Below are 17,071 nucleotides of genomic sequence, written 5' to 3'. Positions count from 1 at the left end.
GCCGGAACGGAGGTCTTCGTATATATAATGATCCGAGTTATGGGGGTTCGCTGACGTCAATTACCAATTCACGCACTCACGCCATCAATTTTACGCGTTTTTTCCAGCTTGTTTTTAACGCGTTTTTGTTATTTTAACGTCTCAAAATACACATTTTTTTATTATTATTTTAGCTATTAATTTTTTTATGTTTTTGAATGGAGCCATTAATTTTTTAATACATGCTCTAGCAGATTATTTATCTCACTCTCTATATTAAATATTATTTTTCAATGTATTTTATTATAAAAGTTGAGGAAGAAGGAGAGATAATGGATAGAGAATGGTGGAAAGAGGGGAGATAAAATAATAAAAAAAGACTAAAAAATGCTATAGTGAATAAGAGCTGCTACAAGTATAAAGAAAAGATTATAAAAAAATTTTCAAACTGACGTGGAATCTAATCTTGTGTATTTTTTTTACAAACTGACGTGGTAGGTTTACCCGAAAAAACTCCGACCCAGACTCCAATCACCGGCGATAGAGAGAGAGTCGGCGAGGTAAAGAGAGATCCGGCCGAGCATCCATTCCTTAAGGCTATGGATGGCCGGCAACTGGAGCTCGGGAGAGATTCACCCAAAAACAGAGATCCGACCAGATCTGGTGAGCATGGGTTTCGGCCGAGCTTGGGTATTCTGCAGGAGATTCCAGGAGAGATTTGCCCAGAAACAGAGATCCGACTAGATCTGGTGAGCGTGGGTTTCGGCCGAGCTTGGGTATTCCGTAGGAGATCCAGCCTGTATTTCAGATCCTCTCAAACCCATGCCGGCTGAGAATGGGTTTCCGATTGGATTCGGCCGGTCGGTGAGAGGGGGGAGAGAGAGAGTGCCGGAGAGGGGGGAGAGGGGAGAAAGAGACCACGTTTTTTTTTTAAAAATGAATTTTTTAATTTATAAAATGCCACATCACATGACATGTCAGTTTGTAAAGTTATCTTTGTAAAAGTTTGTTAAGTACCTTTAGCATTTTCCATAGTGAATGGTAACAAAATGGATGAAGATGCTTTATTTTGAAACATTTGCGGGAGAAATAAAGTGGCTCATAATATCTAAATATAGCTATTACAAGCCATATGAAGGGATTGCTAGAGATGCTCTAAGAGACTAAGAGCATTCTACCGCACCCATATTTTTGTCAATCAACTATTGATTTTTTTTTTCCCCTTTTAAAAATGACTAATCTAAAGTTGAATTGTTAGTATCATGTCAGGATGGTGAGAAATAATTCTATAAGTTATTCTTGTGTCCCTTCATAATATAAGGTGGCTTTTAAAATTGTCATTTGATTAAAATTCAATAGTAATCAATCATAAACTCAATGATGATTTTAAAAGCCATATAATTAATGAAGAGACACAAGAGGGACACAAGAGAGACTTCTGTCATTACTCGCATAATGAGATAGTGGAATGCTACATAACATTACTCTTCTAAAAATTATTTTATGAAAACGTAAAATTTGTTTAATTAGCTTGTATGAGGAGGTCAATAATACAATCATGCCTCCGTATTTTTTAATAGAGGTCTGTGAGAGGGGTTCCTCTATTTGAGTAGGAGACCCACCTAAAAGACCCTTTCTCAGGCAAAAGAGTTCTTCTCACAACTTCCCTATTATTACTCATGCTCCTCCTTCTTTGGGCAGGCAATAACATAGGATTTGGATTAGTGCACCCATGGGGCTACTTAGTGTTAAATCAGATTTACTTACAAGTGGGGTGCCAAAATTACACTACAATTCGAGTAGCCTACAAAAAAAGGGTTGCGGGCCCCACTTATCCCAGATAGATGGACCCCATACCCTAGGTTGCCTGGAACATCTGGGCCATGTAGCCTCCCCTCTCTCTCTCTCTCTCTCTCTCTCTCTTCGGACACTCAATTGTAGGGGATCATAATTCATTTGGTGTCTCCCATGGCATTATGGTAATTTGTAATGCTCCCCAAATTAATTAATTTTTAGTGTTGCTTGTATTGCTTCCACATTAATTAACTAGAAGTACTACCTTTAAAAGTAAAATATAGCGAAAAGCGAAAAAAAAAATATTAATATGAGTTGAGAAATTAAGTAACCTCAATAATATTTTATATCATCAATACAACCTATATATAGCCTATAAATGTGAGATAATGTCATATATACATTACCGTCTCAAACAATTATACGCAATTGATATAGATAAATCTGCCACTATAACCCATTTGCTTAGTATCTCCGGTGAAGAACAACCCACCTAAAATGAAAGGGTCTGGTCTAGCTAACAAGCCACCTAAATGCATAAGTAAAATTTAGCCTATTACAATAGTAAACTGTGAAAGAAAGCAAGAATATACAGAAAAAACACAGAAACAAAACACTAAGCCGGAAGGAGGAACCAACTTGACCAGCGTGTGTAGGACCACACGCCGCACCCGGGCCTCCCTTGCTGCAACCAGTCAACAGACCTTCCTGAAAACACCACCAGACGGCCGGAAAAGTGGTAAGTGACCCACACGGCAAAGCTACACCCTCGGCGCGTGCAACCCATGCTCCGAGCGTGGAGGTACGACACCGTCAGAGATTTAGGCGACGGGATCAGAGACTGACAGCAAACAACACAGGAGGGGTCGTGTCGCAAGAACTCCGGTGTAACAATGTAGATCTAACTCAAAAGAAAGTCGGATAACACAAACGAAGGTCACTCTCAATAACCACTTGAAACGAAATGTATCTATCAAAACAAAGAAGAAAACAACAACCAAAGAACAAATAAACAAAACTCCATAGCCCCAACAGCTAGGAGAACCACAACCACCACCGGAAACTAGTCGGGGTGGAACAAAACTCCCATTGGGACAAGCCAGGGGACACAAAAAACCACTCTAGCTCACAAAGAAACTAGAGGGAGAAGCACCACCGATTGTTGCTTTAGTAGCTACTTTAAGCTAGGTTTGTTTCTGGCTTAGTGTTTAGGGATTCTTCATCTCTACTCACTACCTTGAGCCTTTGGGCTTCTATTGTAGATTTGGGACAGTGCTTTTGCCTTCAGGCGTTTATGCAATGAATGAATTGTTCCCGTTCAAAAAAAAAAAAAAAGGTTACATCGGCTACTAACAACCATTTGATCAAAGGCCAACGTCATAAAAAGTAAACATGGACCTTTAGGTCAAGTCTTTATAAAGGCATAACCATTATTTGTACATGGTGCAATACACAATGCATACATAGTTCAATTGAGAATATAAATAAGTTTAATAGTAATCATTACATATAATTGAAATTGTAGAATCGCCATTTATAAATGTTATGCTCATAACATAAGTTATAAAAGTCATGAATACCAAATGCATAGTTTATAGAAAATAATCATGTTAAATAACGAAGTATTTTGGCGATTACATGGGCGATTAGTTACCTCAAACGTTCATTCTCAACCTCGGACATCTCAAAAGATCAACTTAATGTTTATGCAACTCATACTATAATATTCATCAATACTCTAAGCAAAACCCTAATCTTTTACGTAAAATCCTAATCATATATGCACTTATTACCTAGACCGATCAATCGTTCTTTAGGACGATCGATCGTTTTTCCCCCAAAACATAATTTCTCTAAATACCAAATCCTAATCCAACGAACCCAAGAATCCTAGGGGTCATAGAACGACTATCAAACACCATACATCTATCTTAAACGTTTCAAAATAAGAAAGGACACAATCATCACTTTAAAACATTAAAAGGTCTTAACTTTATTCTCATAATTGCATTCCCTATGTTAAACAACCAAGAAAAATGCTTTAAAGTGTTGAAAGACAGTTACTTTTAACACTTTTTTGAGGTTAACAAAGAATCTAACTTATAAAGTTCACACATTTCATGCAAGAACCAAACTTTTATTTATAGAAGACCAAATTTTAAGGCATTTATGGACGGGAAATAACCAATCATGATTAAACACATAAATCACAATGTAAAACATGCAAAATAAACAAGGATTAGAGCTAGGTTAAACTTTCATTCTTCAAGGTGGGAGCTTTTGACGGCGTCAACAAGACCGTTGGGCACATTTAAGGAATTATTTTATTTTATGATTTTCAATAAAAGTCCTAAACCAAAAACAGCATCTACCCACGTAAGTGTAGGCTTGATATTAGGCGTGGACAGCAAGCCTAGGCTAATATGATAGTTTTCCTATTTCAGCCACTAGACAGCTTAATCATAGGCGTAATAAGGTAGGGTTTTTGATTATTTATAACCCCGTTGTAATTGGAGAAAGGACAGAGAAGAATGAATAAAATTGCTGCGTTATTCCCTGAGGTGAGACTCCTTTTTCCCCAATGAGACGTTGGGTTTGTTTTCTTTAGTTTGGAGTGAATTTTGAGTAACTAAGAGTGGGAGTTTGTTGAAATCCAATCTCTGTTTTCATTTGCTGCATCAATTTTGGTATCAGAAACGAATTGATTGTCTTTCTTAGGACAGTCTCGGTTCCAGCCCCACCACACACATCTATACCACCCAGAGACCAAACAGTTCCCAAACACCACCCCCCAGCCACCGTTTTCAGCCAGCTGTTATTTACAATGAGTACTCGCAGCGGAAGGACGTATGACGTGACCAACTCACCCAGCAACAGCGGGACGAATTGCTACTGAACCTAGCCAACCAACTGGGTGACCTGAACAAGAAGGTGGAGACAATGTGGAGCCACCATAAGGATAAGCCGGAGAGCTCTGGCGACAAAAAAGACGACGGGGAATTCGAGTCACACAAGAACCAGAAGGAGGGAGAAGATTTGAATGAAGGTGACGACGTACGGCAACCCTTTGTTGCGACGTTTCATGAGACCGGATACGCACCTCGCTGTCGTACCAACGCGAGGCCACAATACTACCAGAGGGAGGAACAACCCTATTTTGAGGGTTATGGTAATCGGGTGGACGAAGCAACAAAGAGGGTTCGCGTTGAGGTACCCGACTTTCATGGGAAACTCGACCCCTATGCTTTCCAGGACTGGCTCACCTCATTAGAGGATTACTTTGAGTGGTTTAGTCTAGCACCCGAGCGGCAAGTCTGATTTGCGAAGATGAAATTGAAGGGACAGGCGCGGGTTTGGTGGCAGAGTGTGGAAGAGCACCTTAACCGACTACGGCAACCACCCATCGTCGATTGGGGTGAAATGAAATTCAAACTCCAAGAGGAGTACTTGCCAGTCGATTATGAGGAGTCTCTGTTCGAGGAATTATTGCTGTTAAGACAGGGGAGCTTATCGGTTGAAGAGTTTACCAACAAGTTTCATGAACTTTCCATCCGCAGCCACGTGTCGGAGACTGACCGGCAAACCATTGCCCGTTACAAAGCGGGCCTACGCGAAGACATCAAGAAGGAGCTCTTGACGGTGCGGATTGTCAGCATAGAAGAGGCGTATCAGCTAGCGTTAAAGGTGGAACAACAGCTACGTATCACGTCAACACGCCGCAGTTTCCAAGGATGGGGAAATTTGCCGTCCCGTAGAGGGGCAACCACAACCACACTGCCAAATCCCAACGGGCAAGAACGTTTCTCCAATAGAGGGGGAATCTCGGTAGCCCACAACCTAGTGGAACGTGATGACAGGAAAGGAAAGGCGGTCGTAAACAGCAGACCCGAGAGAGGAAAAGAGGAGTGTTACAAGTGTGATGGCAGGGCCATTATGCAGTGGTTTGTCCCACGAAGGATCAGAAATTTACGTTGATGTGTGGGGAAAACGAGCCCCAAGATGACACTGAAGAGACCCACCCAGCTGCTGCCATGCAAGAGGACCATAGTGTTGACATACCGGAAGAGATACTGGAATGTTCCAACCTGCCATTATGTGTTATTCGGAGAGTCTTGGCTGGACAGAAGAAGCAGGAACTAGAAGAGGATGATTGGCTCCGGAGTAACATATTTCATACCCGGGTGGAGCACAAAGGTCGCGCCTTGAATCTCATCATCGACAATGGGAGTGGTATGAACGTCATCTCTAAGGAGATTGTGCACAAGCTGCATTTGCCAGTGGAGAAGCACCCCCAACCTTACAAAATTAGTTGGGTCGACGACACATCCATACCGGTAAAACATTGTTGCTCTCTTACTTTTTCGTTGGGTAAAGTCTATGAGGATACCTTGTGGTGTGACATAATTCCGATGCAAGCCTGCCATGTGTTATTGGGGAGGCCTTGGTTATACGACCGACGGGTGATATATGACGGATTTGCCAACACTTACATGTTTCTGTGTAAAGGCAGAAAGATTGTTTTAAAGCCCATGAAGATCCAGGATTTCAGTACACCATCAGAGGAGAACCGAATACTGTCCTTGCGGCAGTTTTCTATTGCATGCCAAGAACGCAGCGTGATCCTCGCTGTGATTGTCAAACCAGCCAATGAAAAACCAGTAAACCCGTGGCCAGTAGAAGTCCAGAACCTCTTGGGAGAATTCGCGGACCTGACTCCTGAAGAGCTTCCTCAGTCCCTTCCGCCCATGAGGGATATCCAGCATGCTATTGACTTGGTCCCTGGAGCATCACTTCCTAATCTCCCCATTTACAGGATGAGCCCAGAGGAACACTGTGAGATGCAGCGCCAGATTCAGGAACTTCTGAACAGGGGCTTCATCCGTGAAAGCCTAAGCCCATGTGCTGTCCCGGCGTTGCTCACACCAAAAAAAGACGGCAGTTGGCGGATGTGTGTTGATAGCCGCGCCATCAACAAAATCACGGTAAAATACCGATTTCCAATTCCTCGGTTGGATGACATGTTAGATGTCTTGTATGGCTCACATGTGTTTTCGAAGATTGATCTCCGAAGCGGGTATCATCAAATCTGCATCCGTCCCAGTGACGAGTGGAAGACCGCATTCAAAACACGGGCCGGGCTATTCGAGTGGCTTGTCATGCCGTTTGGGCTTACCAACGCTCCCAGCACGTTCATGCGTGTCATGACCCAAGTCCTTCGGCCTTTCATTGACAAATTCGTGGTCGTCTACTTTGACGACATACTCATTTTCAGCCGTGATCACACTGAGCACCTGATCCACCTTTGGCAAGTGTTGGATGTCTTACGGTTTGAAAGCCTTTTCATTCACCTCAAAAAATGTTCATTTGCCCAATCCTCTGTTATGTTTTTGGGATTTGTCATTTCTGCGCAGGGAATTTCGGTGGATTCGGCTAAAGTAAAGGCCATTACCGAGTGGCCCACCCCAGCCAACGTGCATGATGTCCGCAGTTTCCACAGGTTGGCATCCTTTTATCGTCAGTTTATTCAAAATTTCAGTGCAATCATGGCCCCCATCACTGAATGCACAAAAACTGTTTCGTTCACTTGGACCATAGCAGCCTAACGCGCATTTGAGATTATCAAAGGAAAGCCTACAGAGGCACCGGTCCTTAAGCTGCCTGATTTCACGCAGCCCTTTGAAGTGACTTGTGACGCTTCTCATGTGGGTGTCGGGGGAGTCCTCAGCCAGCAACGCCATCCCATTGTCTTTTTCAGCGAAAAACTCAACGAGGCTCGGCGGCGATATCCCGCATACGATCTGGAATTGTATGCCCTTGTACAATCCCTCAAACATTGGCGGCATTACCTTATACACCGGGAATTCGTGCTCTATACCGACCATGACTCATTGCGGTATATCCAGTCTCAAAAGAAGTTGAACGCCCGGCATGCTCGGTGGGTGGATTACCTACAACAATTCACATTCGTGCTTAAGCACAAGGCCGACATTGAGAACAGGGTGGCAGATGCGCTGAGTCGCCGAAGCCATTTACTGACATCACTTACGGTGACTGTTACCGGATTTGAGGAAGTCAAATGCTGTTACCCAGGGGATCCCGATTTTGGACTAATCCATGCTGCAGTGCTGCCTGGACCGACCACAGCCCATCCACATTACACTGTCCAGGATGGTTACCTTTTCTTCAAGAATCGGTTGTGTCTTCCAAACACCTCTACCTGAGATTTTGTGATTCAAGAAATGCATGAAGGTGGCCTAGCAGGCCATTTCGGTCGAGATAAAACAATAAGCCTCGTAGAAGATCGGTTTTTTTTGCTAGGCCTCAAGAGAGATGTTACCAAAGTGGTCCAGCGATGCCGTGTTTGTCAATTAGCCAAAGGGCAGAGGCAGAACTCAGGCTTATACACACCTTTACCCGTCCCCACTGGCCCGTGGACTGATTTGAGCATGGACTTCCTACTCGGCCTCCCACGCACACTTCGTGGCCATGATTCCATATTCTTTGTGGTGGACAGGTTTTCTAAAATGGCGCATTTCCTAGCCTGTTCCCTCACCTTTGATGCCTCTCGGATTGCCACTCTCTTCTTCGCAGAGATTGTCCGCTTACACGGTTTACCGACATCCATTGTATCCGACCGGGATGTTAAGTTTGTCAGTTACTTTTGGAAGACATTATGGGCCAAGCTGGGTACAAAACTCCAATTTTCCAGCGCATATCACCCCCAAACAGATGGCCAGACGGAGGTTGTCAATAGAAGCTTGGGTAATCTCCTTCGGTGCCTTGTCACTGACCACACTGCATCCTGGGATCTTCTCCTTCCCCAAGCCGAATTTGCCTACAACAACTCTGTAAACTGCAGTATTGGACGTACTCCATTCGAAGTTGTTACCGGTATTCAGCCTCGCACACCCATGGACTTAGTTCCCTTGCCCCTACCCCTTCGGGTTAGTGAAGGAGCTGCAGATTTTTTGAGTCATATCCATGATATCCATGAGGAAGTTCGCAAGAAGATCGTTTTGAGCGCTGAACGCTACAAGAGTCGGGTTGATGTTCACAGGCGGGACGCTGAATTCCATCCCGGGGATTTGGTGTTGATTAACCTCAGGCCAGAGCGTTTCACCAAGGGCTCCCTCCACAAATTACACTCCCGCCGAGCTGGTCCTTTCCCGGTTCTTAAACGGTTGGGTTCTAATGCCTATCTTATCGATCTTCCCTCCCACTTAAACTTCAGCCCCATCTTTAACGTTGCTGACCTTACCCTATACCATGGCCCTACTGATGCTCCCCTTCCCACCCCTCCTGTCTCCCTTCCCACATCTGTCAAACCTCGCGATGAAATCGCAGAAATACTTGATGACCAACTTGTTTCGACTCGCCGTGGGGGATACCAGAAATTTTTAGTCAAATGGAAGAACCGTCCACCATCTGACTGCTGCTGGCTGCAGGCTGAGGAGGTGCAGCGTCTGAACCCGGACCTCTATGAATTTTATCAGGCCCGTCATTTGTTGGAGTCGAATGCTTGTCCGGCGGGGGCAAATTGACGGAGTCAACAAGACCGTTGGGCACATTTAAGAAATTATTTTATTTTATGATTTTCAATAAAAGTCCTAAACCAAAAACAACATGTACCCACGTAAGTGTAGGCTTGATATTAGGCGTGGACAGCAAGCCTAGGCTAATATGATAGTTTTCCTATTTCAGCCACTAGACAGCTTAATCATAGGAGTAATAAGGTAGGGTTTTTGATATTTATAACCCTGTTGTAATTGGAGAAAGGACAGAGAAGAATGAATAAAATTGCTGCGTTATTCCCTGAGGTGAGACTCCTCTTTCCCCAATGAGACGTTGGGTTTGTTTTCTTTAGTTTGGAGTGAATTTTGAGTAACTAAGAGTGGGGGTTTGTTGAAATCCAATCTTTGTTTTCATTTGCTACATCAGCTTTCCAAGCTTAATTTGCAAAACCTCAAAGAGAATCATCTATATAAATATACATACACACACACGAGTGAACTAACAATTCGAGCTAAAAGAGTCAAGTCAAATTTATACCAGCCGAATTTATGAACTTTATCCGAGCTGAGTTGAATTTATACAAATATATCTTACTTAATAAACGAGCAAATTTTATTGTGATCATGAATTGATACCGAATCAAATTTTAGCGAGTTCAGTCAAACCGAACTCACGCCTAACGGGAGACCCGGTACCCTGAACACCCAATAAAATTCAAAAACCGGTCCAATTATTTCATCCTGTTTGGAAATCGGTGGGGGAGCGGGAAACATGTGACCAAACCAAACCTTCCCCGTGTGCTCCCAAAGACTCTCCACCCAAATCTCAGGCCTCGCTCTTTCTCACACGAAAAAACAAAAGAAAGCCCAGCTTCCTTGATCCCAACCGATGTGGCAGGTTCTCTTAGCTGCAGCAGTAGCCGGATCCACCGGTCTGGTGGCCAAGCACGTCTTTGCCCCTAATGCCGATCCCACCGCCGATCCTGTTTCCGATCAGACCCAGAACCCCTTTGATCATACCAAGCCCCAAGTCTCGGTCGCTTCCACATTGGGCTCTCCGCCGGTCTCGAGTGGTTGCAATAACTCTGGAAACGGAAACGGAAACGGAAGCCACTGCCAGAGACAGGATGGGATCTTCAGGTTCTCGAGCTCGGGGGGTGCGTCGCGATCTGGATCAAAGAGCTCGCGGAAGGCGGTTGGGGCTAAGAAGGTTGGACACAGATCTGGTTGTGCAAGGGAGGAGACGGAGGTCCCGAGGAAGAGTTCGAGAAGATTCGCTGTTTGCTTGAAGAGGAGGAAAACTTCTAAGAATGTCGCTGCAAAGTCTGGATTGTCTTCCACTAAAGGTTAGTGAACTGTTTGCTTTGTGTGAAATTACAGCCTCCCGATTGTTATGCTTGTGCATGTTGGCGATTTGATTAAATTGTGTAAGTTCGTACACGTTATTACCATTACAGCCTTCACTGAGTGTTTTAAAAGTGCGTATTTGATAATTTTGAATGCTCTAATGGTGATGCCAAAAATACAAAATTGATGCAATTGCACGCATAGAGATCATCCATAGCAGTCATTTCTTCAGAAAAGCTTAATTTCAATGATGAGTGAAATGGGTTTTAAGGTTTGCAAGGAGTCCTATGATATTTTAAAGAAAAAATTGATCGCTTGAGGTAAAGAACTGACACCCCGAAATGTCAATGCACTAGGTGGATTGCCTACGTTGAGCGGGTAGATTATAAAGGTGTTTATGAATGTAAAGTCTTACATTGATTTTTTATTAGCTAAGATTAAGCTTTATAAATGGTTTTAACGAGCTCTAATTATAATTTGATTAGTCTTTTTAGAATGATAGCACAAATATAGCTAGAGTTTTACCTAGGTCATTGCAAATGATATTAAAGCAACTTAATAACACCATGTGATTCTAAGGCATTGCACAATATAAGCCTTGAAGAATTTAAGCGGGGAGATTGTGACACGGCATAATGTTAGTCCTACATTGAGTGGGTGGACTGCCTATATTGAGTGTATAGATTAATAAAAGTGCTTATAGTATTAAGTCTCACATTAATTTCTTATCAAGAGAGATTAGACAACTTAACTATTATTTTGGAGTGATAGCGGCAAATGTTTTTGGTCATTACAAATAAAGTTTCATGCACCCTTTAACACGAAGTGATAAAAGAATGCTCTATATTAAAATGAGAAAAAGTAGGTTATACCCCAATTATGCAAAAGGGAAAAAAAAAAAAAAAGAGAAAAGAAGGAAAGGAAAACCTTTATATGATTGATGGCCGCAAAAGAAGAAAACGATTTGCATTGTACAAAATATCCAACAACTTTGTTTTCAGTCCCTGTAATGAAGCTCTATGGGGTCCAACTCCAATATGATAACCAGCCAAACTAGGCCCCCCACCCCAAAAAGAAAAATGGCGCGCAATACTAATTGCTAACAGGTTTTTTTTTTTTTTTGATATCAATTGCTAGCAGTTAACGTTTTTGTTTGTATCATAGAAAATCCTCATCTAAGCGTTTTTAGTGAACGTGTATCTGTTTTCATTTTATTTGTTTGCAATTTGCGCGTGCTTTGCTTCACATAATTCTTAAGATCACTTCATGTTCTTTACTCTGTAGAAAACTCCATATTTGGCTGCGGGCTTGGTGTTGGGATCATGTACATGATGTCAGCGGGGAAAGTTGAGATTAGTAAGCTGAACACAGTCATGGATGAGACTGCAAAGGTTGTCCAGGAATTGAAGACTGAGATTTGCAAAAGAAAATCATCGCAGCATCTGCACAGTTCGAGTCCTGCTAGTGAAGTCGATGCAAAGTCAAAGAAAAATAGAAGCAAGCAAACTCAATCGACCAAGTTTGGTGCAGAAAACAGAGACCCTAATGATATCAAAGTTTCTGGTCTCCCTGTTATTGACGATGGTGAATGCACAAGTAGTGTTCTTACGGAAGAGCCAGAGCCAAGGGTGCTTGAAATAGATCAACTGGAAGCTGAGCTAGAGTCTGAACTTCAAAAGCTTCCTTGGTCCATCACAGAAGCATCTCACCAAGAGGAAATGGGGGAAACTCTGGGTGAGGTGAGATTTTTCTTCAAGAATTTTTATATTCTTCCATTAGATTAATTTAACACCTAAAGATGTGTCCTACCATTGCACTCATCTCCCCCTAATATTAATAAAATGGTACATGCTTCTGATTTTTCTATATAGAGTTTTGTGTCAGTTCTAGATACAGGGGTTTATGGCTTTGATATACTCTTATGCATTCAACTACTGAACTACACATGCCGGCATTGATCCCCGTCCTCTGCCTCGCGATATGCCTGTGTTCTGTTCTGAGATTTTTCTAGTGTTTTTTTCAGCTTTGTTTGTATTTTGCTACTTTGTTTGTGTTGTTTGGGTTCCTCGTTGATGGATCATGTTCGGTTCTTGGCATTACTTTTCTTGCAACAATCACTTAACGGTGGTTGTTGCCTCTACTACTGGGGCTCCTAACCGAACTTGTGAACAGCCTTGTGCAGCCTTTGAAGAGGAACAGAACCTTTTTGGAACCATTGTCTACATTTCGTGTTTCTATCTGTATTGCCTTTTTCCGTTTAGGTTTTATTGTTGTGGAGCTCACCCTGCTTAGTTTTTTTTTTTTTTTTTTTTTTTCCTGTTTCCCTTGTCCCTTTATTGATTGATTTTTTTTTTTACCAAAAAAAAAAAAAAACTACATAGGTCTTTATGTCAGAGTGCTGGACTAAAAATTAATTTATATGTTTTTGCTTTCTATTTAGATTGAATTACTTCTATATATATATATAATTATTATTATTGGGTTCAGGTACTTATCCAAAAAAGTATTGAGTTTTATTACTTGGAGAAAGACAAAAAAAAAAAAAAGTTCAGGATACGAGAAAAAGGAATTTCCATCTTTTTGGTTGTTAGAATACTTCCATGCTGGACATTGCACCAGATGAAGGGTATGTGCCTGCGGGCATGGTAATTCATGAAATGTTGAATCAGTTTTTGCTCCTTTCTCCTAAACCATGCATCTTTCTAGATAGTTTTCTCAGTTTGACTTAATGTTGCACAGACTGATGCTTCAGCTATGGGATTTCATGTGGCGGGGGGCCAGAGTTTGGACTCTTATCAGTTCCATGGAGTAGTGCCAGCCGAACTTGATCAGAAACTTAGCCATTTGCTCATTGAACAGCAGGAACACCAAATTGTGGAGCTGGAATCTGAATTGAATCTGGCACAATCCAAACTCCAATCCAAGGAAGCTGAACTCCAAGCATTGAAGGAGTGCGTTAGACGCCTAACTGATTTCTCTCTGTCAACTGTTTCAGGTAGGACTTTCAAACTTAATCCATTGAAGCCAGTTATGTGAAAAAAAGTTGTGGTTTTGGTTTACTGACTATTTCGGACGTGGCACTTTTTCCTAGAGGATGAAACTAGAGCACATGAGGAAGAACTGGAAACCGATGAACAGGATTACAAGAACAAGACAGAATCTGACTCAAAGAAACTAGTGGTTGGAATGAAAAGACCAATGGACTCTGAATCGGGCGCTCATTATGTAAGATGATGCTGTATATTTTGTGGGTAAGAAGGTAATATTAGCAAATTTAGCAGCTCCTTATTAGCAAAATGCCTGAAAAAAAATTATCAAAACTTGTAGCAGTTGTGCTTGTGCACATGTAATTTGTAGTTTTATATTATGAAATCTTAATCTATCATGTCTTGTGTCTCGGACCCAATTGACTCATCAAATCTGCCTGCTCTTTTGTGGGTGCCAGAAAGGAAGCCTGAAAGTGCCGTTGACTTTTTTTATTTGCTTTTCAGTAGTCCGTTCACTTTACATATATTTTCCTAAATTGCACCGAGCACTCAGTGGGTGGTTTCAGTGACCGAGGATAGTAGTTGGAAAGTGGCGTGATATTTAGTGCGGTGGTGGTCGCTCAGAGAGACAGATGTAGAAAGGTATAGACATGGTAGGGCTGCCTTTTCCCATCCCTGTGACTGTGAAGATTCCCATCCTATGAAACTGGAGGTTTTCCCATTTATTTATTAATAAATAGTGACGCCTATACCCCTCTCTCTTTCTCTCTCTCTGTTCTGCTGAGTGCTGACACAAAGTTAGAAGGACAAATTTTTCTTTGAAACTATTTCCTTAAATTTGGCTTTAAAAAATTATTTCCAGTTAAACTAATGTTTTCCAAAAGGCGTTATGATTCTGACCTTTTAAATTTTTTCATGCATTTTTAATAAAATATATGAATGCACATGAGAATTACATTTATTTTGAATGTGTATCATTTGGTAGAAATGCTACACACACTTTTATTCTTACGCTTTCAAGTGCTTATTCTCTGACGTGATAGTCAAAATTACTATTAAATTTTGGATAAACTTAATGGTGATCTTGACTAACACATCAAAAAATGTTTACTTAAGAATGTGTAGAGCATTTCTCATTATTTAATAAGTTGTGATCAGGATCGTCTATAATTATTTGCTTGAATTTGAAAGAATTCATGCAAGTGATTGTGAGAGATCATTTATGGAATTTACCTGACCGGATAAATGGTTGGTCAGCTCAGCTTTTATATGATCGGGTGGGTGATGTGGTCTTTTGTTTACCAAAATATATCAATAATAAATAACCACTCGCAATAGAACGAATCCTTGTAGGATAAGGCTATAGAGAGGGTGTCGAACCTCAAGGACTGCAGGGGTATTGCTATCAAGTTTATGAAGATTAAAAATAACTAATGAAAAGATTGTTGAATTTGTAATTAACTAAAGTGCATAAAAATAAACGTAAAAGAGAATTGAAATATAAGAGAGAGAAAAAGAGTAGAGTATTGACTTCACCGCTATCCGCACATCAATGGTTAATCATATTTAATTAGAGAAATTCATTCTATGCATGCTATAAATAAACAAGAAATTACCATATTAAAGCATAAGTATAATCCATCTTCGGTTGGCACGGACCGTCCACCTAACCACTAAGATGCGGTACGACCCGTCTTCCCTAGGCATGGATTAGCTACTTCTTTAATAGGATACATACAATCAATGAAAAAGTATAACCCATCTTCGGTTGGCATGAATCGTCTACCTAAATTACACTAAACTAGGGTGTAGTACGATTCGTCTTCCCTAGGCATAGCCTATCTAATCCTCTTGATCATATGTCAATTAAACCCGTTGTATAATCATCATTCTCATAATCACAGAAAATAAGAATGATTTGAGTTCAATAAAGGTAAAAAGCTTTCTAAGACAAGAGAAGAATTCTACCAATATTGATTATGAATTGAAGAACAATTGCATTAAAAGATGAAGAACAATATCAAATTGTAGCAATTCTCATAATTATACAACCAACATGCATAAACTAAAATTCTATAAATTAAAATACAATCAAACCATTGTGCTTGGATAGGACTACATCAACACCCTACAAAGGTTTTTAGCCGCTCATGATGTTGCTGCAATGGCCTCTTGCCATGATTACTTCTCTTCAACTCTTCAAGCCTTCAAGAAGTTTTTCTCTGAATTTTTCTCTAGGTAGCAGTGTCTTTTCTCAATGTTTTTAAGGCCTAGAAGCTCTTGCCATTCCAGAAAAATCGTCTCTTGAGTCTTCTTGTCCAAGTAGGAGATTGAAACTTCAATCCAAGTAGGAAAAGGATTCCAAATTCGGCCAGAATTGTGGTCCTTTATTGCGAGGCGATTTTGATATAGTAAACGTCCGAATTTAGGAAAAGCTATTTCTGACATATTTGTTGAAATTTTTATTAGCTTTCCAACGCCACTAATTTTATTACAATCCGATATCTGAAGCAAAAGTTATGATTCAAACACTGAGACATATGCAGAATCCAAATTTGAATCCAATCCGATTTTGACTCTTAATGGAGAAATTCCGATTTAATCCTTCACTTGATTTGATTAAACCTAACCACATCATATAGGTATTCTATTATGATTGGTTAAGCTTAAACATATCTTCTAGGTCTTCTCAAAGTGTACTTTAAGCCCAAAATTAATGGAATTAATTGTGTCTTTATTTAAAACCTGAAAACATTAAAACAACACAAAATCAAACAAATAACAATGCTAAGGAATTAACATATATAAGTTAAGGGGCTTGAATGTGTAACATTCAACGCTTATCAGTGGGTCTTTGATGTAGGACAAGATTTTTATCTTGTTCGCGAAATGCCCTTATTACTGAGAGGGTCCGACGTGACATCAGAATTATGGCCAAATGGGCTTATTTACGGACAATTGTGTCGTTGGCACCGAGTAGACATGAGGAAAGCTATTTGTCGACACTGGAAGTACAAAAGGAAAAAGATGTCGAGGCCGAGACTGAAAGAGCATTTTGAGGCTGAGTCGACTTAAAGTTGTCGAGGTCCAGATTTCCCGAGTCGACTTAAAGTTGCCGAGATTGAGACATGGAATTTCCCGAGTTGACTCAAAGGTTTTGAGGCCGAGATATGTCGAGGTCGAGATAGAAATATCCTTTCGAGGTCGAGACGATTAGAATATTCCGAGATGGAAATAGTATGTCAAGGGTGAGATGAGCAAAATATCCCGAATATCTTAATTAAGAAGATTGCCGAATAATAAAGATTCCTATATTAATGTTGCGAAAGATCTTCTAAGTAGTCAACTGCCATCAAGAGAAAAGACCAAGAAGGAAATAAGAGATTATTGACAAATCTCTTGATTCCCCTTTTTAAGGAATCCCGTATTTAATTATATTTACTTTGTCATCAA

The 17,071-nt window shown here is 40.9% G+C and overlaps 1 protein-coding gene across 1 annotated transcript; it reads left to right on the top strand.

The window, feature by feature from the left end:
* The first annotated feature begins 10,013 nt into the window (after nt 1-10,013).
* LOC133873524 (protein CASP) lies at nt 10,014-14,490 on the top strand. Its single transcript, XM_062311237.1, has 4 exons — nt 10,014-10,630; nt 11,916-12,370; nt 13,371-13,626; nt 13,723-14,490. The coding sequence occupies exons 1-4, from the start codon at nt 10,174-10,176 to the stop codon at nt 13,863-13,865; spliced, it is 1,311 nt and encodes a 436-aa protein (XP_062167221.1). The 5' UTR covers nt 10,014-10,173; the 3' UTR covers nt 13,866-14,490.
* Nucleotides 14,491-17,071: the final 2,581 nt, after the last annotated feature.

The sequence above is a fragment of the Alnus glutinosa genome, chromosome 7, assembly GCF_958979055.1.
Source record: "Alnus glutinosa chromosome 7, dhAlnGlut1.1, whole genome shotgun sequence".
Lineage (NCBI taxonomy): Eukaryota > Viridiplantae > Streptophyta > Magnoliopsida > Fagales > Betulaceae > Alnus > Alnus glutinosa.
Note: the sequence above shows the minus strand (reverse complement) of the source record. Positions and strands in the feature narration are given on the sequence as shown.